Source organism: Ammospiza caudacuta, chromosome 3 (genome assembly GCF_027887145.1).
Source record: "Ammospiza caudacuta isolate bAmmCau1 chromosome 3, bAmmCau1.pri, whole genome shotgun sequence".
NCBI lineage: Eukaryota > Metazoa > Chordata > Aves > Passeriformes > Passerellidae > Ammospiza > Ammospiza caudacuta.
This window is the reverse complement of record NC_080595.1, coordinates 48,349,514-48,374,603: the sequence shown is the minus strand read 5'-3', so window position 1 is coordinate 48,374,603 and position 25,090 is coordinate 48,349,514. Positions and strand designations below refer to the sequence as shown.

Genomic DNA, 25,090 nt, shown 5'->3' with positions numbered 1-25,090 from the left:
AGATCACTTCAGTGTGCTGGTAATGTTAAATCATTCTCAAAAGTGAGTCAAAAGACTCAGAAAAGCATGGTGAGACTATAAGGAGGGTGCAGCATTGAGAAGGGAGGAGATGGCACTGCAGATTGACTTTCCAGTCACCTCACACCAAAGGAGCAGTGGAGCAGGGAAGGCACCAGCTGCTCCCCTACTTAAAAGTCACCTCCAGCCTTTCTCAAAAAGTAAGCAGCTGTGTCTGCCTGGGGCCCACTGGTGTTCTGGGCAAGGAGCAGGAGGAACTTGCAGCAGGAGGAATTTCCTCAATTTAACATCAAATTCCAATAGAGGTGCCAGCAGAAAATGCAGTCACTCTGCTACTTAAAATTGCCTGAATCCAGGGGCAACTTTTACAGAGCAAGAGCAGCTGCTGTCTCTGAGACTAGAGATACATGTTAAATTGCAGTAGGATGTGACACAAGCTGTCATTTGAACCTATGGAATTAACAAATGTGATAGGAAATATGTAACCCATCATTACCCTATACTTATTTTGTTAGTGTGATAATTCAAGTTATATATAAATGGCTAATTTGTCACTTTCCCTTTTAGATCCTGCACTAGTTATCCAGATTTCTTACACTATGCTGCCTGCCTTCCATGCATCCTGCCTTATTGGCCCTGGAAGACCTCAAATCTCAAAACAAAACCCTTGCAGACAAAAAAAAAAGACCAAATGGCAATTAGAGCAGGTAGCTACTTCTCTTTCTTCCCTCCTCCTGAGTGAAGTCACTTCACAATTTTGATCAGCTGTCTGATATGTATATAGAGTAAAGACAAATTTTTCAAATGGAAAATAAATGTATTTAAATACTCAGGAGGCATTGTTGATTCTCAGGCAATCAACTAATAGATTTGCATAATCACCACATCGTTGTTTAGATTTACATATCTGTATGTACACACATACAGAATGAAAGAGCAAGAGAGGGAATTTTCTGTGTTGAGCCTCGGGAGGATTTTCAAGTGATTTTCCAGCTTTGGTTTCTCACAAAACTGCTTGCACGAAACAAAAAAGACTCCTATACAAGACAAGGAAGAAAAACAAAGTCTATAAAATATTGAAAAGTATCAGTGACAAAAAGGCATTGATTCATTCCTCTAATTTTCCTCTACAGGTCAACAGAAGACTTCATTAATTTTTTCACACTGCCTGTTGGCTCTGGCTGGAATATAGCTCCTACCCCTCACATACACAAAGCTACAGCTTTCTGGGGATGAGGGCAGAAAAAAAGAGAAAATGAAGCAGAAACAATAAAAACTGTCTAGTGAAAAAGTAAAGCAAAGCAATTTCTCAAAGGCTTTAGTCCCTTTTTTTTATTCTGCTTTGGTTGTTTGTATTAATTTATTTTTTTATTCTAACCTTCTTGTAGCAGATGCACACATCACTTGGTCTTTAATATTTTTCCCATTTCCCAGAAAAGCAGTACAGAAGTATTTCCTAATACTATTAACAGGATACTTGTCTTTTGGGGTTCTCCATATCTAGTTGATTTCATTCAGGATGTAAGTGCCTTCCAAATGGAGTTACCGCACTTTTTTAAAACTTAAGAGAAAATTTCTAAGTCCTGGACTTCAAATGGTTCATAAGGACTACTTTCACAGTTTTTAATTTTAGCTTCTTGACTCTGTAGTCTCATGTCATGACCAGTGGAGAGAGATATTCTTTGACACAACAGATCAGAGTAAATAAATTTGGCTCCTTTTCAGCATCACAATTAAAAGGGATCAGTTCTCTCCACTCCACAGACAGCCCAGAGAAGTCAGGCTCAGAACAATAATGATGATTTCAAAGAATATTCCTGGACCCTTAAAAATACTAATTTTATTTTTGTACTGATGTCCCACAGGAATCACTGTTTTGAGGCCCCATTTTAAATGCCAGTTGTTCCCCTTGGGCCTATGTGCTCTTCACCATTCAGTCTGTCAGATAATGGAACATGATCCTCAGCAGATATAGATACAAAACTTTCATGCTTTGGGAATTAAAAAGTATTCCAAGCATCCATGTAACTCAGAGAATGCCCAAACAGATGGGTGAGGGCAAGCCCACGAGCCCCATGCTCATCCACAGGGGCAGAGAGTTAAGGGATTGTAGACTTTGATAAGGAAACAAACTTAAGGAGACTGTGCTCTCCTCCTTTCTGGCATTCACTCCAACCTACTATTAATGACCGCCTCGTCAACAACGCTGAAAAATACAACAAAAGGTAAAAAAGAAGTGAAGTGTGTTTTAAAAACAGATCAGATTGCTGATCCAGTCTCCAGCAGTGCTACAGCAACAGTTGTCAGCCCAAGTGAGAGGGCAGGGCTGTGAAGTGTGGGAGCAGGAATGCAGTTCCAGGGGGCACAGGGACTCGTTAAACACCCCCTGGTGCCAGAGGTCCCACAATGTGAAACCATACCCAGTCAGATGTGATGCTGCTTTGCTGCATCAGCACAATGCTGTGCTTTAGGTAACAAATTTAGAGAGGGGATGCAGTAAACTTAACAGGGCACTAAGCATGTCTGTGCCAGAGCTGGCCTTGTGCTCAGCCTCCTTAGAGTGGGAGGGAAGGCACGTGAATCCATCTGCTCCTGCCCACATGGATGTCATCTAATGTGAGCATCAGGCCACACTCAACATAGTGTCATGCCTTACCATGACAGGTTCCCCTCTGCTCCTAGGCTATCACAGTGGCTGGGAATTTTTCTCCCATGTTTCCATCAAAGAATTTATGGGATTTTTAATGATAATTAATTTGATTTTGCTTTCAAAACATCCATTTTACAGATTGAGAATTCCAGAAACAGGGAATAGCTAAAACCATCACCTTAATCTCTTGGGTTACTAGGTATGGCCTGCTGTTACATGCAGGAATAAATACTGGATGCATGGACAGTCAACTTGCAGCAACTGCCTGAAAAGTTGGAAGAGGTTACTGCCCTTTTTGCTGCCACCTTCCAAAGGGAATTATCACAGAGCACCTGAATCACAGAGCATTTGAACCAATGGCAGTTGCTGCTAAGGAGAACAGCAGGGTGAGTTTAAATGTTTTCAATGTCTGATCTGAGCTATGCCAGATGCTTTCCCTTCAGAAAGTGCTCAGGAGCTGTTCCCCAGCTTGAGTACCCTGGCAGTAGTGACCAGCAATAAGCAGGGCAAAATAAGAGAGATGGGAGTGCACAGGGCTGGCTGGCTCCTTTCAGGAGCAGATATGAGCTGATGTATCTTAGTTTAAATACTCCAGCCTTGTGCAAACACTGATCAGCAAGAACAACCACTCTGTCCCACAAGATATTCCTTTTGCTACACTCTGGTTTTGGTTAGGAAGCCTCAGAGTCTCCTGCCCAAGATGACAGAAACTACTTTTCACTTGCTCCATGCTCTGTAAGCTCAGCATTTCTTCACCAGCTATCAAACATGCATCTGTATTCTTAATTTTCATTTCCACACATAAATTGTCTCTTCAGTACCCTCTGCTGTCCATTCAATGCCATGTCACTCTCAGAACAGCCTTGCTGCAAAGGTTTAAGGTAGAAGAATATTTTTCCATCCCACTTCATTTAATTGAGCAAAGGGCACAGGTGCCCCAGCAGTCTGTGCAAGTGATGGAAGGAGCCAGGAACCTCTGAAATGAAGTAGAGCTCTTCTGAGATCTGAAGTGCCTGTGGGAATTGCCCATTTCTCCCCACTAATGATATATTCCCCAAAAAAGGTCTCTATTATGTGCCTAAAGACAGATGGTATGAATTTGGACTCAGGTAACCCACCCACTTCAGTCTCAAATAAATAAAGCGTGGATTCAAACAAACTCTCTGCCCATGAAGCACATTTCTTGGGATTTTTGAGTTCTAGATCTCGAAACCAAACACATTTGGTGAACAACGCTTGGGGAAACAAATGGGCTAGGTGAAACCATAGTAAAACCAATGAATGCTGCCAGATCTCTCCATTATTTCTACAGATACCCTTATCCCACATAATGAATCTCCTGTTCCATCCATAATTACAGTAAGCTCCCAGGGATCAAGGCTTGGAAACCAGAATAAGGATGCATATAAGCCTGTAGGAATCTGGAAACAGGAAGAAGAGGGTCATAAATGAATATAAAAAGGCCTAAAAATGTCAGTAGAATATAGGAGTGATTATCATCATAATGTGGTTACAATCAAAATTTTGCTCTAAGGACATGTTAGAGTGGGGGGGAAAAAGCACAGAAAGCATATCCTTGAGGCTTTGGAATCAAAAATAGTTGAATATCATGCTAGTCACATAATTCTTGGTTTGGTAATGGCTGTGGAAACCAGTATGCAAATATCTTCATGGAGCAACAAGTTCTACATAACCTTTGTAATTTTTAAACAATTAAGTGAATCTCCTAGGGAGGCATAGGTTCACTTATAGTGAGAGTCTGTCTTCTTTAGCTCAGTTTACATCTATCAGAATCTAGCTAGCCAACCACATGTTGGTACTTAGCTACCTGAACAGCAGAACAATAAAAAAGCAATTACTTTTGTAAATAGCATCCCACTCCACTTTCTTCATATGTTCAATCTCTCCCCAGCTACCAGTTTCTTTTGATCACTCCCTTAACTCTACATCTGAATTTTAGAAACACAGCTTCAGAAAATCTCATAATAAAGTGAGAGTAGGTTCCAGCCATTCAGCAGTGATGTCAGCCTTTGTTTTGGCTGAACAATATCTCTTAAAGATGCCAGACTGTATAAGGCACACCCCAGAATCCAACCTGGTTTCTAAAGAAGTTCCTTATTTTTAATTGTCTATGGGAAAACCACAATGCCCTGTAAGAAAAAAACCCCATTATCTGAACACCTACTGAACCACAGACAATTCAATTTAACCTTAGAGACAAACTAAGCTTAGTGTTGATTGATACCCCTGTCCCTCTCCAGGAGTCCAAAAACTTCCACCTCTTGTCCTTTCCCAGATACAGTCCCAGCAATCAGCATTAAGGGATGTTTGAGGCACCCACATGTAGAGAACATAATGTGGCCAAAGGTCTCCACCAGACTGCTCTGTAGTGTGACCTAAGTAAGATGCACTGTCAAGATCTGTCACATACCTTCTGCACCAATAGACACAAGTTTCACTCCTTTGCTGGCAATGTAATCCAGAGCTTTGTTGACATTAGCAATTTTATGGAAGCGCATCTTCCCTCTGTCTGGTTTCGGTAGCCTTTCCCCTGCAGAACAACAAATTTAATGTGATTATTCTTAAATACACCTTCCTACAGACATAAAAGTGATTAGAAATCAAGAGTGGATGTTCCCTAACACTACCTAAAAGTCAGCAATTATTTTAATGGGTATTTTTCTGAAAAAATGCCAAAGAGGTTTGAATCAAACCCTGAAAAGAAGATTCAAATGTTGAAGCATCTGATTTTGATCTTTCTGATATAGCAGTAAAACCAGAGTAAAATTTTTGTTTGTCCTAAACATCTGGAAGATATGTGTACTTTTTCCTACTCCACTTCTGGTTTATTGCTACTGTCTGTTACAGTAGCTGAATATTAAGAAGGCAGAATGTTCTCAGAGCTTGTCATCCTTATCTGCCAGACCATAAAGAGAGGCTGGATTCTATCCAGCAGATCAGCCATAGCATCCTTGCACATCTAACCCAGAAGAATGGCTTTTAACAACCTCATCCAGTACAGCAGAGAGCTCATTTCAGGGCTAATGTGTTTGAACAAATTTATCTTTTCAAATGATCACAAAGAGTAATAATTTCAAAAGAGATTCTCCATTTTATGAGGAATGATCATTTGAATAATTTCTTTCCACACTGAAATCTCCAGCAAAAATCTAAACTGTCTTGTGTATTTGTTGCTTGAGCTATTCCCATTAAGGGAATTCTGATCTTACCTTGAAGACTGCTCCACTGAATAATGCATAACAAAAGGGGCATAGTGAGTTTACATCAGTGAGCAAAAGTTCTTAGATGCTTCACTCTTTTGAAAAATTAGACATTTTATTTGTGACTAAATATTGATCTAGGTGTTCTTTAGGCCCTCACTTTTGAAAGCATTGGTATGACCAATAAAGTCATTAAAAGCAAAGCAAAATGTTTATGCTAAAAGCAGAATAAAATGAATTTGTAACCTATGTGTAAAGGCTTTTTAAATGTTAGGGGCTAAGACAAGGTCCTCAATGTTTTTGCTTTGTCCAGCACCACTGTGATGTCAATGATACCCTGATACATTGCGATATCCTGGAACACAGGCACAAACCAGAAAATTCTGGAGACAAGCAAAAAGCAGAGCTTCTTTTCCCCTCCTTTTTGCTTTACGGTGTGTTTAATTTCTCATTTTTCAGTCTACTTAGAGTTTGTGTTCACTGTTTTGAATCGTTAGCAATTTTTGTTCCTTTAAGAGTGTTTCAGTTCATGTGCTGTAAATACACAGAACACTTTATTTTAGCTAACCTGAGATAACTTCCAAGAGGAGCATCAGTTTGAGGCCATTTCTGAAGTCCTCTTCAATGTTCTCAATCTGCGTGCCAGCTTTCCTGAGGTGGGAATTGCACCAGGCTGTAAACGTCTGTAATAGCAATTAAAAAAAAAATACTTATCAACAACTTATCAGTACTTATTTTCAAACAACTGCTAAGCCATCTGAGTAAATACTGTATCTGAAATTTGGATGTCCAGCTCCCATTCACTCTATACATGTTGCCAAGTACAAAATTCTTACCCCAGATGTTCATGAAGATGCAAAGAATTTCTTGAATAGAAACAATTTTGTGCTAGATTCTGCTTGCAGATGCATCTTCAGACAGAAGTTCTACACATAAAGGCAAAACTTGGACAGAAATGCAAATACTTAAGTTTCCAGGGAAAAAATTACCAAAAAAGCAACCATGGATATTTTTGTGTCCATAGCAAGTAACCAAGTCTGCTTTTACTTGCAGAGGTGAAAAGCAGAACTAATTCCATTGCAGAGGTCATATACATGTTACGTTTTGTATGAAAGAAGTCAAAACATGGGCTACTATAAAACGTAGTAGTTAAATTAGTCTGGTTTTAAATATCCATTACTTCTCTCAGCCTTCTGACAAATGGCCCTTGCTTTTCAGTGTCTGTTAAGATACATAAAGCAAGTTTGTATTTACTAGGTATTTTAGCAGGTATTTAGTTACATAACAAAGTCACTGTTACTAAACATTTTTAGTAAATTAGACTTCAGCTTCTTAAAATTATCAGATATTTGGAATTTCCCTTCTTTTGCTACATCAAATTTGCAGGTTTTAATTATTTGAATTAAATGTTTTTAAAAGAAACAAGATATATCCCAGTTCTAAATAAGAAATTCCCTTTAGCCTTCTTTATTCTTGACTGTTTTCTTTGGATTATTTAATTTCTGATCTCTCAGAAACAGAATAAGGAAGGCCAGTAGATTAAGACAAAGATCTCCCCTGGAACTGAATTCTACAAATTCCAGACAGATTTGATACCTTAATAAAACATGGACTGAACTTCGCCAAGTGGTCCAATCTTAAAAAAGCAACTTTTTGTTAAAGAATAACATTGTGACTATTGTTGGGCTTGACTCAGTTTCTGTGAAGAATTGATGGGCAGCTTACTGGGCTCTTTTCTCAGTGCTCCTACACTGACAAGGAACAACTTCCTTTTGTCATCTTCTCGTATTGAATCAAAAGGAAGCAAGAAGTGCTATGGATATGGCAGAGCTGTGCAGTGAAGCCCCTAACTCTAGGTACCCAGAAAAAAGAGGAGAGAGAAGAAACATTGGAAGTGTTTCTGGGCAGAGGTCCATGTTGATGTGCAGAGGATGAATTGTAGGTAGGAATGTGAGTTGTTGCAGCTGAAGCAAATCTGCAAACACATTTTAATAAAGGGATGTTTGCTCCCATTCAGGAAGGCAGAACACTCCTCATTTTAAGGTAAACAGCTTTACTGAGCTCATGAGAGACCTGAAACCAGAGCATCCCAATCCTCACAGCACAGATTGTAGGCACCTCCACCATCAGGGCATGACATGATGGAGTGTTAGGATGGCATTTCATTTGGATCATTATAGGGTTAGGATCCAGTTTACAAGACTAATTTTTCTGCCTCAAGCAGTATCTTGTTTTGGTGGTATGTATCTCAAAAGGCTTAGCACCACATTAAGTCATTTACAAACATTAAAACTTATTATGAGCTTACTGGAAGGAATAATACTATGGCAATACAGAAAAAAAAAGCACTCGAGGGTAAATGCACATGAACCTTATATGGCAATTTGGCAATAAATATTAAAAATCTGAACCTTTAAATAAATTAGCATTTCATGAATTAGGCTTCAGTGATGGACATCTTATTTGCAGATGCTATTGCAGTTTGTAGAACTGTTCCAAGCACACCATAATAAACTCGGAGAGGAAGCTGGAGAAAAACTTCAGCCATTTCCATCGCTTCTTTTAGATATTTATGGTAAATGTTCACCTTGTACCACTCAAGTAAATGAGTTTTCCTCATTTTTCATTTAATTATGAGTTTAATGGCAACAACCTCACTGGTTGAGAAGTCTTAAACATGAATCTGATGCCTACTGTGAAAAAGGTTACTTCTCAGTTTCTTAAGAAGAAAAGGACCTTGGCACTTCTTAGCTCATATATATACATATATATATACAAATTAACTTACTTGATGCTGCACTGATAGATACAAAACATAAGTTTTAAGCAGAGATCACAAAGTTTTCAAATAATTTAAATAATTTCACTTGAAAATTGATATTTTTATGGCACTGAATTTCCTGAGAGAGAAATGGTTTGCTAGTGTCATTCTTTCTATGCAGACAATAATCAGCCTATGTTGCTGTGATATAGACAAGAAAAAGATGCTGCTACTGCTGAGACAAACTGTTTTCAAGAAATAGTTTGATGACAGAGTGGTTTTTATTATCTGCTTTTCTATATTTGTAGGTTATTTAAGATTCTTTCCAGTTGTATTGCATTTTTAGCATTTTGAAGGATAAATTTGGAATTACCACAAGGCCTCCATCAATGAGATAAGAAGTTCTGCTGAAGCATTCTGCTGCAATTGGAGTCTTTATTTAGACCATCTGTATCCAAATAGTTTTGATTACCTTCTATATCTAGAATAAGACAGTTACATCTTTTATTTAAACTACAGTTTCTCAGTTTTCTGTTTTTCCAGTGCCCCCGGCCATGCCTTGGTGCTGTCCCCTTCCAACAGTTGTCCTGTGCCTCATGGAAATGCCGCTGCACTTCACAGCAGACTCCTGGTGTGTGGCTTCTGAAATCTGGTGCCTTCCAAACTAGCTTGTTTCTCCCTGGCCTAAACATGGTTATAGAGATGATTCTTAGGGAAGTGTTTCAGTGATGCAATTCATTAATGACTGCATGAAGGCTACTGCACAATTTAGCTTGCAGATTTAAACAGTTTCCTCAATCCACATTTTATTTAACCCTCATCCCTGTGATACCACTTGTTCTCACTGCTTTGGCTTTAACTAACAATTCTATTCATAGCTATTGAGCAACAATTCAAAGCACGTTCAAGTCCTGGAGATCAAGATACAGCCAGCATATAGTACCCTGGAAATTTGTAATCCATTGGGATTTAAAAGCTATTAAATGACTTAGACAAAGCAAATTCCTTTTTCTGCTGAGCTGTACAGAACATTTCAGAGTATCAGATTGCCCAGAGAAACAAAGCAGGACTTAAGGCACCAAGCTGAATACCAGGAAGAACACAAATAAATGTCTACAAAGGTACACATTTCTTTTTAGGATTTATTTACTCTCCATGGCTTGACAAATTGAAAAAATAAATAGATAAACTTCACTCCTTTCAAAGTTTGTTATTACAAAAGAAAGTTTGCTAACGTTCTGAGAGGAGAGACCCTAGAAAAGAGGATGCTAAAGAAGGAAGCTAAAGAACCTTCAGTCCCACAGGTGAATGTTCTCTTAATGCACCATTAATTGTCCACTGCTGTCACAGGTCTATTTTGGAAACAGTAACTCCAGGAAAGATAATGCATTTTATGTTCTATGCCCACTTAGCCTCCTTGTGAAGACTGCCAATAGCATATTCTCCACAATTCACAGATCTGTGATGGCAAAGTGTCTACCTATGGGAGAAAAACCCTTACCTGGTAATTTACTCGGGCCACTTAATTTCACAATTCTCTGACAAATAAAATTGCAGCAAAAGGGGCAGCAGCAAAAGGGGCAGCAAAAGGATTTATCCCTAACTAACTATCAATCAATAATTAATGCAAAAAAAAGAATAGGGTATGCCCAATTTGTACAAATATTTTTTACAGACACAATGAATAACACACTTTGCAGGGGAAAATGGTGCCTTTGAGATATGAGTTGTCCTACAGCTCTGGGAACATCCACATGTCCTTTTTATGTGAGTGTAATGATAATTTGCTTTTGATAGTGGCTCAAAGCCAGAAAACAAGATGCTATGATAACAAGTTTCACACATGCATGTAATAATATGGATAAAGACAACTGAGAAAGCAACAGTCACCACATCCTCCAATACTGGTGAGTCAAGACAATTGTTCCACCTCCTGCAGATGTGAAGTAAATTTCTAGTTTGGCACCAACGGCGAGTCCATAATGAATATTGCTAAAGCAGCAGCAGAACTTGTGTGCACAGGGGATACACTTGCCCTCATCATTGAAATTCAGAAGTGGATCCAGCCTAATGAAGCACCGGCACCTGTATCCTATTTAGTACATATATCTCATATCATGGCTAACTCTGCCTTTCACTCACTCCAACTCAAATAATTTTCTGTCTGCTGTAGTATTTATTAGTGTTCAAAATTAATATTTATTTCAAAAGCCGTGTGTCTGTTTGTCTGTACCCCTATCAGTAGCCTAAGAAAGGCTACTTGCTCAAAGGAATAATTTGGTTTTACTTGAATTGGAAATTTAATATTTTCTGTTTTCTAAGGAAAACAGAAGCACAATTTGTTTTTAGTGGACCTTAAATTCTAATAACTAGAGCAGGAGAACTCACCTGACTAAAATTAACTTCAAATACAAACATTCAACACATTTGTTTACATATATATTATCCTGAATTATTTCAGTCTGATAGAGCTGTTTCTTTAAACTGCTTTACAGCCCTTCTTCTAAAGGGCTTTTCCTCTTTCTTTATGTTGGCTGAGGGTCTTCATTACTTCTAGGCTAAATGGGATGCAGTGATTCACTCTGCAATTATACAGAACATTACTGGGCTCTGAGTGCATGACAAGGGTGTTACAGAAGGAGCTCTGCCAGAACATTCCCAGTAGGCCAGACTGAGGTTTCCCCTTGAAGAATTTCCCATCTGACTGATATCCATGTTTTAAAATATAAGTTGAACTTGCAACATGATATCCTAGCTCCTGTCTCCACAGCATGTTCTGATGGCTGCAGAATCAGGGGTTTTCTCTGGACTTAGGATACAGTCTGTGTTAGCCCTCATTCTCTTGACTGTTTATTCTGTTCCCAAGAGGCTGGAATGAGAAACGCAGCAGCAAATTTTTAAAACAGCACTTATAAACTAGCTTGATGTAAACCAATAACTACACATGGTATCTTCAGCTGTTCCTAGAGCATCTAGAGCAGCTATACTTGTATACATGCATGAGTATATTTTTATGATTTGAAAAGAAATAAAATCTTCTATTTTAGCTGTTGGATTTAATTAGTATTAAATGTTCCCTTGCTCTGCTTTTCCCTTGCAGTGGAAACCTAAATACATTGGCATGTAAATAACTAGAATAACTCTAACAGCAGAGGTGCTTCACCAGTACAACTGAATCACATGAGAACATCAGGAAGTAATGTGGGATTTTAACACCAAATGTACCAGAGCATAGCAACAATTCAAGTGAAGCAGAGGGGAAATATTGTGAAGGATGGCATGAAGGTTAAGATAGGGGAAATGTTTAGCATATTCCAAAATGGTATTAAAAGGAAACCCTTAAATCAAAGGCACTATGTCAAAGCCAAAGTCCTGGGAATGCCAGAAAGGATAAGCACAGAACCATCTCACAATGGAAGTGAACAGAAGCTCCAACACAAGTACCCCAAATTCAAAGCTGGGGTAAGCCCTTCCTGCTCCAGCACATCCACCCATATAGCTGAACAGATGGTGTCAGATATGACCTGCTGGCACATTCTGCACTGTCAGCAGATCTGCTCTACTAACTCAGGGAACTTCCTTCCAGTCCCTTAGTTTTATCACTCACAGGAGAAGTCACCAAAGGGATGCATTCATCACACAGGACTTTGGACACGTCTTATTGGCACTCTGCATTTTGCTTGCATGGAAGAGCCTGGGGAGCCCTCAGTCCTTGCAAAGCAGGTGGCCTAATCCCATGTGAGTCTAGGGTTTCCTGTAAAACATGCAACTCCTTCCAGTACTGAATGGCTGCACGTCTGTTTTACAGTGATCACTATTACCAAAAAACACCCAGAGCATGTAAATAGCCCTTGAAGAATAATTTGGCAAGGTTGAACCCTCAAGATTATTAAGCCTTTTGTTACAAAGTGAGTGACATTAGTTCTTTCTTTCAGAGGAGACAACAGAGAAAATGTTTGTTTTCCCAATGGTCTAAACTGGAAAAAAAAACCTCAGGTGGTAGCAAGTTGCATGGAGAATTTAGTATGGATCACTGCCTGCACTATCCTCACCTCAGCCCTTTTCTCTTAAGGAAAGAACAGGAAGGAAAGGAAGGAAGCTGAGAGGTTTCACAAGGTCTTTGAAGAGGGTAAAACAATTAAAATATTGCCAAGTTTATTAGGAGCAAGCAGATATCTTTATTGGATCACCTGAGATAGCTGGAAAAGGCAGTGAAGCTTTAGGCACATAAGCCCATCTTTACATGCAAAAGAGAAGCCTCAGGCATAAATGTGAAAATTTAGGCAAGTGTTCAGACAACTCAGAGCTTTGATGGACCATCAATATAATGCTCCAACAGCTCTATTCTCTGAAGGAAGCCCCTTCCTTTTTCAATACTATTGATGACACTCATTAAGAAATATTTGAGAAAGCATCTGTAAAATCCAACTATGTGACTTCTCAAAATACATGCAGTACTACAGGGTTGACTGTTGCAGTATTTTTTCAATTTAAAATTATTCTGCCTATTCAAAATGTATTTTCAAACAAAGAAAATTATATTTCAGAAGTGAGAACATATGCAACATTAAAAATTGCTTTTGAAGCTAAAAGGTACTTAGGATCCATAGGAAAATGCTCATCTAAATCTACTTTTAATTTTTGGAATTTCAAGCATCATGCATGTAAGAGATGCTTACTCAGAAAAATAACACAGAAATAAAAGATGTAGAGATCCTATGAAAACCTTTATTAAAAGCATGGGTATGGTTTTATCTTGCATTATAAAAATAGTAAGATTTTTTACTCATTCTTATCTTTACAACAATTGCAAGCTACCCAATTTGTTAAGGTGAAGGAATTAGAAAGACAAAGTAACTGACAGGGGGGAAAAAACCCCACGCCTGCCTGCTTTTGATGTGTTCTCTGAATTCTGAATATTTTTTAACACACTCCTATCATCTAAGCAGACCACAATGGTTTGTGAAAAATTTACATGTGGCAATTTGAATAAAAAACTGAGAAACACAGTCCTACAAAAGGTCTGGCATATTTTGTTTACATGAAAGTGGGAAAGTAGGTAATTAAGCATCAGCTTCTGCTAAATCAAATTTATATTAAATTAAACTTCCAAGGACAAGCAAGCAAAACTAACACTGTACTACAGTTCTAAGCCTGTATTTATGTATACACACATCCTCTGCTCACGACTTTATCTAGACTCTAGCCATTAGTCCTAGTTGCACTGGTTAAGCCAAAGTATTTTAAAGCACCTCCACCCAGACTCTACAGAAGCAGATCTCTTTTATTTCTTGTACCTAAATCAGTTGCAATAGCAGGCAACTATTTATCAAATGGGAAAACTAAACACAAAACCATAGTGGAAAAAAAAAAGTGTTTTTATTCCTACTAATGGTGAGTAGTGGCCCAGTCTAAGTGGAAGGGCTTATTAAACAGACTTCTGTAAGAATCTGCCCTGAAGCATTTCCTATACAGCCCTTTACTTACTCATATGAACAACAGAACAGGCTGCAGGCTTATCACATTTGAGTAAGACAACAAAACCATGGGTCTGCAAGCATATTTCATGTCAGAGCTACAATTCAAACTAATCTTAACAAATCAGTGAAATAACTTGAAGAAAGCCAGATTCAGATAAGCAAGAAGTCTCAATTCTCCCAATTGTACTTTCCATGATCTTCATGGAAGATTTATATCCTAACAGACATCTACACTGCAGCTGTGAAAAGGGAGAATATCAAGAAGACAGTTTTTCCTGCCAGACTGTATCCTGCCAGATAAGTGATCCAAAGACTACAAAAAAAGAAGTCACTCAGCAGAAAGCAACTCCCTTGTAGGAATCCAAGCACTTGACAAGCAAAAGGTAGCTGTAAATTTTGTTTCTGTCAGAGTATTCTTTAAGTGGTGATCCCCATTTCCATCCTCTATTTTCATATGACCCTCTAATTTCCCTTAGCAAAAAGAAACCTAACATTGGAGACTTGTCAGTGATATTAGAGAAAAAGAAAAGATGATGAAGACAGAGAACAATAATGAAACAAAACTGAAGAAATAGAGGCTAGACAGAGTCAAAGTCAATAGGGAGAGGAGTGTTTAGGGGAAACTAAACAAACTGAAAAAAAAAATGAAAGTGGATTCCATTATCTGTTTTATGGGTACACACTTTTCCTGAGGTCTGTATTGTCATCCTTGAGAAGAGACCCTGATGCTTGCATTTTCTCCCCAGCTTTGCAACAGCCTTTAAGGCACTTAAGACAGGAATTTTTAAAATATTTTTACTGTCTTAAATGCTGAGCAAATTATGACCCATGATTCCTCACAAGGGATCATAATCCTTTTCACAATAGGAGCAAATGTTAGCCATAGCTGAGTGCTTTTCAGCATCCCACTTCTGTATTCAAGGATAATAATAAACCCTCCATATTCCACAGCACTATTTTGTGGGGAAATTAATAATTGTTTTTGGGATGCTCAAACACTATCCTGAAAAAAAGCCCAATAAAGAAAGAGTAGCAGGAGAGATTAGGAAGAAGTTGACAAAACTATAAATGTCTTGTAAATAGAGAAATGTGAAAAAACGAATCAAAACCAGAACCTACTCTGAACAGACAGAAAACAATACATAACAACTACCAACACCTTCAGTATCTGTACACTGTCATCCAACATTAATTCTGCATTTAAAAACCAAGTTGAGGTTTTTAGTATAAACCAGTTACCTATTACATAAATCTAGTTACATGCCATTATTCTTCTCTCCTTAAACTCTATAGTGAATGTGCCAGCCTCTCCAGCATGGAGAAAGAAGTAGCTCAGGGAACTGTTAAGAATAGCAATGACTGTGAGTAACCCCACAGATGCAATCTGAGAAAGAATTTTCACATACAGGAATTTTTTTAGCTTTCACCTCTAGGATGAAAAGTCACTGTCCCTACCTCTCACTAATAAGGTCAGTTTTGGGCACCTCCAATGAAGCTGCCATTTCTGGTGGTTTAAGTGATAGGGACACCTGTCCCTCTGAGAGCTAAATTGAGCCTACAACTCACCTCATAGATATTACCAAACAGTCTGCATGTGTTAGCAACCTTGTCACTTACTCACCTGGCCTGGGTTCAAAACACTGACCTAAAAGTGAAAGGTTCCCATCAGCCACACATTCCCAACCAATAAATTAAAAGTCCATCTTCAGCACAAGGTTATCTTTCATCATGAGCTGGAGTGTGGGAGTTATCAGAATATTCCACTAGGAAGGGTTTGCAATACTGAGACTTTTAATTAATAATGTCACCACCTTGCTAAGCAGTGCAAGTCAGCTTTCTCTTGGATGTGAATGACTATTTTTGCAGTACAGTTTGTTCATTCACATCACATGCATGAATCCCTGGAAAAAAGATGGTCCCCAACAACAATAGTCTATGAGAATCCTTTGGCCAAATGCTCAAGACCAGCTATACTATGTCAGCCCTGGATAATTCACAGTAGCCAGAAGGAGTGATGGGGAGCAATCCCTTGCTGTTTATAATGATGTTACCTCTTCATTTTCCCTTCTACTTCAGTAACAATATGCATAACATCATTTACAGTTGCACAACAGTCTTCTGATGACTCTGCTCTCTTTGCCTTTTATGTAAACCAACAGGTATGTTAATACCTCATCATAACAGAAGTAATACCTCTGCATTTTGGATTATATGCCATTATTCAATGCACATTCTCAATGTGGAAGATTAGCTTTAGAGAATGGTAAATAATTGTATAGTCCAAGAAGTAAACAAAGTTCTCAAATTACTAACAAATTTCCAAGTTATAATAGCCCCCATATTAAATTGCATTCTCCAATGAGAGTGAAAAGACAGACTGTGAGTAATGACTCAGTGTTTGAGTTCTTGCTCTTCCACAGCTTTCTGTACAAGTTCCTTCAAGTTATAAAACCTCTTTACATGTCCAAAACCTTTATCCCACAGGAGAAGGAAGTATAAATACATTCCATGGACTGAAACCTCTAAATGCAGGATGAGACAGGCTGTTAATCTTTACAGTGGAGTGTATTTCACAGTCTCATGTATATTTTGAAAACATAAAATGCTGTAGAAAGTGAAAGAAATTGTATTTCATAATCCTCAAAAAACAAATATTGGTGAAAAAATTATCTGTGAATCAGCTATATTTAGAACACAGTTCTTAAACGGCAGTAAAGTTTTAAAAACAAAACCAAACAGAAAGCAAAAAAAGGAATCAATGGAACAACACAAATGGAAAGCTTTGAATAATCCATTTTTGGTCAATTGCTTTTTTATCTTTTCTTTTTAGATGTTGATTTTGTATTTCCCTCAAAGGAAAAGTTTATAAACATGCTGATCTCTTTAAATTTACCATATTATTTCTAGCTTTTATTAATTCAGCAATTAACAAATCACGGGAGACTTTCTCTTTACATGCAGCACTGCCAAATTTTGCCCTTCAAAATGCCTCCTACTGAAATCTGCAGAAATAGAGATGCATCCCCCACAAGGACTGTGCCTTTCTGACAGAACCAGGGCACTCCTACACGGCACAGCAGGGAGTTCACAGCATCCAGCCTGAACCTCTGAGGACTGCCAGCTATTTGCATGGCACAACAATATTTCCCTCTAACAGAGTAAGCTAACTTTAGAGTGCCCTAACCAAATATTCTCTGCTCTAATACACAGCACTTTGCAGAGCTTGCATGTACACTCCATAAACAAGCAAGCCTGACATTAGAACCTGCAGCAGTATGGCTACTAACATCTTACACAGCATTCCCAATCACTTTATGCCACAGAACCTCACAGTGCATGCCTGGAAATAAATTAGTTCTTGCCCAGTTGTCAGGGCATTAAAACAGATTTGCCACTACACTGCACAAAATTGAGTGCCACAAAGAAATGTACAGTCATCCATGCAATAAAGACTGCATCTTTGCATTTATACAGAGGTACATATTCATATCTCATAAAGTGCTGTCCAAATACCCCTCCTCAACCAGTCAGGCAGGGCACCAGGAACCCGAGCAAAAGTACATAGGTTCTGTCAGAAACCCCAAAGTACTGATGCACACTCCCAAATATCTCTTTTCCATGCACCCTCTCTCTTCCTCTCTACAAGACTTTTAGATACAGATCTTGGGTGAACAAAATTTAGACAACTCCTGATACTTTCAAAGGCATGCTCAGTTAATGGAGCAGATACCTATTTGCATTCTGGTGCTTTCTGGATCACTTTTGAGCAAAGTGGCATTTGGGAAGCCTCACTCGAAATGCTAGTTAGACAAAGTATCTAAATATTGAAAAACCATCAAAAAGAAAAAGCATAGGAAAAGGTATTTCATATGTCATGGGATCAAAACACACAACAAAAAGTTGAAAGGTCATAGAGTCAAAAGAAATTCACCCATTTCTACTTGGCTCAAAGTTCATTTTCAAGCACCACCTTTCCTGTATTTCTGCTTCACAAGAGTATCAGCAAACTATAAGGCCTCTTCAGGAAAAGATTTGCATTAAAAAAGCCAACAGGTATGAAGGGAACTGTTTCAGCAATGATAAAATATTTGAGACAAACCATTTTACTGTTTTCTCTCTCCCTCTATATTCTTTTCCAATTGTCCACTTCTTCACTATTACAGAAGAAAAGAACAATCTGTTTCATTTGTCTCTCCCTTCAACTCTTGTGGGGAGTTGAAAATGAAGTACAGGTAATCCTAAAAGGATCCTGTGGTGGATCTTCAAGGGAGAAATCCACAGGTGTGTTTCAAAGGGGAAGTCAATGCCTCTCACACTGCCTGGGGCTTTCTCTCAAGTGTATTAAACAAGGAACATGCACTGTCACTACCGTGTCAGTGACAAATGAACCTTCTTAGTAAAGAGACAGAATCTCCTATTGTTTCCATTCTTAGGTCCTTCTTCCACCAGCTGTACCTACAGTGTTCCTCCTGGTTTCCCAAGAGCTCATGAACTATCACAGACAGCACTGGCTAACACTTTTGTTGCAGCAGATACATATTTTAATGGCCAAATACTATTTATGATGAGATGAAAGAACATTACAGTATGGAAGGAACTAAAGGTATGTTCTCTGGAAATAGAAGGATTAATTAAAGTAGGCTAATGCAGGATTTAGTTGACTGGATTTCTAAATGTCTTTGCTTTGCTTTCTCTGTTGATTTTCTTCATCATGCTATCTTTATCCAGTAATTATACACTACATTGCCAGGTGAGTAAGTAAATACATTATAAATTTGTCAATACAGTCAGAGTGGGATAAAACTATGTTCCTATCCAATTTAGCAGCATTTTTAAAGCATTTCCATAATCATAAAAGCAGGTTGTGACAGATACTGAAAGTTTTTCAATTTTACCCTTACCAAAACACATATCCTTAGGTCTCTGACACCAATAAATGCTAGGAAAATATGTCAATAGTCAGATCCCAAAACATTTACACAGTAAACGTTGTCTTTGCACATTTGGAGACAACCAAATCTAGTTTCACTTGTAATCTAAACTAAGGTTTCAGTTGATACTCTTACAGAGAAAGGAAAATCTCATACATTAATTCCCAATTATGCAACAAAAAGCTCTTCTGTGACATATATGCCACGTTACTCAATGCAGTATTTCTAAATACACAAAGCACATAATCTGTCCATGTGAATTATTTTACTATTGTAACTGATGACTAAAAACAAATTCAATTTTTATTTCATGCTTGGTTTAAGAAACTGATTTTTAAATAATTTCATTATTTCTGTGGTTAAAGATACCACTTAAACATACTGGGTTAATTTGTTTATGCTTTAATTATTTTTATGAGGCATTATCTATAGAATATCATTTTCTAAAACACTTAAAATATCCTATAAGACAGCAGACATTCAGACAAATTTCAGAGTTGCTAAAGCTCAGGTTCCTAAATTACTTACATTTTCTTTAAGAATAAATAGCAAAACCTTACTTGGGATCTTTGGATGACTTGATTATATATGAATAAGAAATTTAACTGAGTAACCAGTTCTCAAGCACTTCACTAAGAATAGATGGGTAAATAAACAATGATGACTGTAATTGCAGAAGGCATAAACAACAGTTTTAGACAGTTTGTGATAAGCAAACTGCTTTATCAATTAAATAAACAATTCTTTGTTTATGGTTTCTCTCTTTTCAATACCAGCCATTCTGGGACCCGTGCTCCATCATGGAAATGACAAAAGGAAGGAAAACCAACTTCAGTCTCATGTCTGGTGTTTTGCTTGTCTTTTACTAGAATGCCAGATGGGTGACAAGTGCATTGTACATAATATGTGCATGCACAGATACAGCTGCTTGTGGGGCTGCACTGCAAACCACATTGCTGAAATTATTTAGGATTAAAAGGTATTAAGAAGAGGGAGGGTTGCCTCAAATTTCTTCCATGATCTGGTATATAGCAGAAGATCATTGTACCAGCAAATGAAGGGGACTGAAAGCCCTTGGATAGTAGTAGAGTCAAGGATGATCAGCTACTCTGCCAAAGAAAACTTGTAGTGGAACTACTCTCCAGAAATGAGCTGGAGATGAGCTCAGACTATAGAGATTTTCATAGTTCACAGGAACTCGTCTAACCCCAGAGCTACACAATCATTTATAGTTGGGTGTTTGGGAATTTTGCTTTTTTTAAATTTGAATTCAATGCAGCTGGGTACCAGTTTTTTTCACATTAAAGAGTGCAATGTCTTAAGTCTTGCAGCAGTGAAAAGTTACACTGGTGCCAATATTAAATATAAAACAGAGTTTAAAAAAATCACTTAATGCTAGATAGCTAAGCCTTTCTGTGACTGCCAAAATAGCAGGCTGATTTTCAAAGGTGCAAAATAGACAGAAGTTCCTCCTGACGTCAGTGGAAATGCCTGGGTGTTCAACACCTATAAAAAAATGAGTTTCCTTAGATGCTCAAGGAATAATCATGGATGCTAAATTTAGCCTGGGGTAGTCACTTTCCACAGACTCCTGCTATGGTAGTGGGGGTGAGCAAGGCTTTTCAGAGGGGCAGTTAAGATTAGAATCTGTCTGCTCTAAATTAGGTTCTGCAAGTTATCAAAGAAATGGATGGCTGGACTTCTTTAATTTACAAGTTTTTTGAAGAGAAATAAAAACAAACATCAGATTTCAAGGTGAAGGAATTCTGGCAGTTCAGAGCATTTGGGAGGAAGCACTTGAAGTAAATGGAAAATCTTACTCATATCAAGTACAGTAAACACTTATCACTGCCATCTGCCAAGCCAGCACAAAGGTATTACAACCACTCTTTTGGAGATGAAGACATGGACAAAGAAATGTGTCCTTATAACTCAAAAGTGGGTAAAAGCAGGACCAGACACAGGAGCAGCAGTGCCCCTTCTTGCACTTAGGACAAAAATGTAGAATTTATTTTCTCCCCTCTGTGCACACTCAAATTTTAGGTCCAATTATAGAAACTAACTAAAAATCAGCCAGACAGCTGTCACCTTCTGCTTCTCTCCGGACAGGCCTTCAAAAGTATGAAGTGTATTTCTACAAGCTGCCATTTCAAGAAGGAGACACTTTCATAAACAGAGATCATTGCATTTCTAAGCCTTCTGCCTCGGTCCCTTTCTGCAGAGCAGTAGCACCTGCCCTGTAAGCCTTTCACACCAGCAGTTTGAGGATTACTGAGACCACACTGCCTTGATCTGTACTGAAGTGTTCCTTGTACTGCCAGCAGGAAGAGCTACTACGGGTTCTGTACAGAAATAGGCACAGAGGGTGATCATAACACTGTGTTTGCTGTTAAATGATGTGAAAATAGGAACTTTCTATCTTTAAATACCTGCCAAATTTTATGGTGTAGAAGTACAGCATTGTATAGGACCTGTATAGTTATGATAACAACTTATTCATCAAGTCTCTCAGCCTGAGGCGTATTTCAAACCAACAAATCCAGTGATCTAAAAACAAACATCACACTCTCTTATCACAGCATTTCATGAAATGGTATTCCCCAAACACTGAAGATGTGAAAATTATCCCAGACTACAAGAAATGAAATTTAATTAAGGAAGAAATTGAGTACTCAGTGTGAATACACTCGCCTTCTGGTATCAGCTGAGAGTAAAGAATGCGTGGCCATAAAGGAGATGTTCACGCAGAGTCAGCAACTTCTCAGTGCTCACAGTGGAGGAATTCCACATCAGCTACACATTGTTTATCCCAACAATTATGGCTCAGAAGAAGTTATGCTTGGCAGTAAAGCCATTGAAATCAACTCAACTTTGCCAACTGTGTAAGCACTTTTATATTTGTTTATTTGTAAGGCCATAAAACAACACACAGGAGGGACATTTTTTGACTTGGGACAAAGCAAAGCAGCACAAATTCCCATCTAATTCTATTTCATTGACATGTTTCTTCCTGCATCACATCTACCTGCAATCCAGCTGCAAATCCAATGCATTCTTCTGTAAGCAGGGTCTGCAGTAAAATTTCTAAAATACTACTAATATCTACTAAATAATCACGATCTGCAACTAAAGAAAATCTTAATGCTCAGTCCTTTTGAAATTAATCAGTAGAACTGCACAGTGCAATTCAGAAATCACAAGCTAAATGGAAAGTCATTAAATAGATGAGAATTTATGCAACAGTGATCAATTCATGTGAGGCATTTGTTGGCAACTGATTTTTCCATCATAATGACGTCTTTTGTCTTGTGAGAGGACAGATGGGTTTTAATGAAAGATTTTGACCTGGCCTCATTGGGCAAAAGCAGTCAAAATTCATTTTGTAAAGCTGTTTTAGTTCAAATTGGAAAATTATGATGGTATTGTGATATTTTTTTTACTGAAATTCATTCATTTACAGAATTTACCCCATTCTGCTTTTGTCTGCACAGGGCTAGAAATTGTATAAGCATGGATTCGTTTTTACTGTGGTCCCAGGGCTGAAAATTCTCAGAGGCTTTCCAAGCAAACACCTTCCATGCCTCTCTCTTCAGCTCTCCAGTGACCCCAACAGAGATTCAGCCAAGATGCAGACATCCCACCCCCAAGAGATTATTGCAAAGTCTGCTGCTTACCACACAGCTTTTCTCTAGCTCTTAAGCACATTGGTTGCAGCTTATGGAAACCCACTTAGATGCATACTTTCTTCCAATCCTTATTGTCTTACTAATTGGATCAGCATATCTACAGACAGACATTGTACTATACAAATTTCAGGGGAGGTTGTGGTGTGTATCTGAGTACAGGAAGCAGGTAGCCTTTGCTTCCCATTATAAAATGGTTCTGATAATTTCTTTTCATAATCTGCTGCTGGCAAATATTTGGGGGTCAATGGAAATTAACAGCTAAACTGAGACTGTAGGAATTATCAATTTGACAACACTTAAAGCATACAGAGCCTGGAATGGGTCAACATTGAAAGGTTCATTTGAGTTTAGATAGAAAACATACTATTAATATATTGATTTCTCTTAGTACTGGTAAAGAAAACCTTCCCATTCAAACAAAATAGCTACATAATCATGTCTAGTAAAGTGAATTTCATAATAGTTTTCTTTGATTTTTCCTTTATATACCAGCAACACAGTATTCAGGGCTGCACACCTTATTGACAGCTTCCTAGACAAAATATGACTGTTCCACTATCCTTTCAGCATGCTCCTCTCAAGCACCATTCCATGCAAGTAACATCAGCAAGAGGAATTTAACATGTTACTATTTTAAAAAGCACTAATCTCTAAGAGGCAAATTGTACAGAACAGGCCATAAACACATTCCCTATTTCTACAGGGACTCCTGCTCTCATGGCAACTCTTCATAGGATAAAAGAAATTGCCTCTCCATGGCTTTCTGTTGCATCAGTGTCTAATACTTTGGACAGTTACAGTATATGTTGAGAAATCAAGACACACAGTTGTAGAAAAAAAAAAGTTTGTCTATTGACTACAAAGTTCTCAGCAGACCTTCTGTGGGGCCATCTCCCACTGAGAATGCACATAGGATTTAAAAGACAACAAGAGATGTTCTTTGTGTGTTCTTAATGCTACAGCTTTTGGCATCCACTGAAAAAAAATTCTTGATGCACACAAAAGAGGAGCATTTGGCCTTGGAATGCTGAAACCCACTTTCATAAGGTGCAATTTGCATCTACAGTAACATGGATCATTTGGCAAGACATTGCTATTCCATACAAGACAGCCAAATACTTGCTGAACACCAGGGGAAAAAAATGTCTAAAGCAGGTGGAATTGTTGGCACTTTTTAACTATTACTACTAATAGAAAATCCTGCATTTCAGCCAACAGAATTCCCAATTCACCTTCATAATCCTAATTACCTGCATAAAAGGTAAGGGAGGGAGAGAACTGCAACATAGGACCCAGCATGTGAAATAGCATATGCTACCGTGGCACATGGCTTTTACCATTATCATTCTGCTTTTGACTCTGGATGATTTTCCTCCTGGCATATCCTGAAAGTAGTTCCCTCCTGAAAGTAGTTCTAAAGCTCCTCAACTCTTCATAAGAATATCTTCTTTATAAGAAGTATGCAACTGTTAACAGGTTAGTAGTAGGAATAGATAATGAGAAGTTTTCATACTCTCTTTGAAAGGAGAGAACCTTTTGCTTCCTCACACCTCCTACATTCATGTCCAGACCCTGCTCATGTTGCTTGCTTGCAGAGGGGAATCCATGCCTTCTCAACAATCCCACTGGTATTCCAAGTGGGTAAAAAGTGCCACCTCAGTAAAAACCCTCTAGTGGTGGTTTCTGTGTCTGCCATCTGAGCCAAACCCAAAGGCTCATTATTCAAGGAAAGAATTTTACATGGTTTAAAACAAACAAACAAACTAAAACCCAAGCCAACTTTATTTCCAGATAATCTCAGTAACAGAGGAAGACCTAGGCTGGAATGCCCTTTACACATTGAAAGCGTCATTATATTCTCCACAACTCTTTCAATCTGGAGCCTGTAAGTCCATGAGAAGTGGTTCTGTAGAACTTAATTTTGTTGGTGGCATCCAGCCTCTCCTGCCAACCCTCTTCCACCTTTCATTTATGTTTCATTCGTTCATCCTTGCTTATTTTTCTTGCCCAGTGAAGAATGAAGTTGTTTCTTTCCACTACATCTGCCTTCTCACTCACCAGTAGAATTATTACAGGAAGAGGTTTCTGATAAGAAAGCAACTTAAATTCCATCCATAGAAGATGAAGCAAACTGTAGAGTAAATCCAGGATACTGACTGTAACTCTATTTATAGACTCTGAAGTCAGACTGAACACAAGGTCAATTTCTCTTTCAGGCTGCAATGAACCTCTCAAACCTGCTGAACTTAATAAAGCTGCAGTAACATAAAAATAAGAACATTGTCCATAATCCATAATTCTGATAGCTCCTGCTAAATAATTTGCCATACACATGACTTCCAA

At 38.2% G+C, this 25,090-nt stretch overlaps 1 protein-coding gene across 1 annotated transcript in view; it reads right to left on the bottom strand.

The window, feature by feature from the left end:
• The window catches only part of ACTN2 (actinin alpha 2), a 67,571-nt gene that overhangs the window by 38,036 nt on the left and 4,445 nt on the right, over window positions 1–25,090 (bottom strand). Inside the window, exons 2-3 of the mRNA XM_058802610.1 lie at window positions 6,458–6,572; window positions 5,100–5,219 (exon numbers count right to left, since the gene is read on the bottom strand). Of these exons, the coding sequence (XP_058658593.1) occupies window positions 5,100–5,219; window positions 6,458–6,572 (235 nt within the window). The remainder of the gene's footprint in view (window positions 1–5,099; window positions 5,220–6,457; window positions 6,573–25,090) is intronic.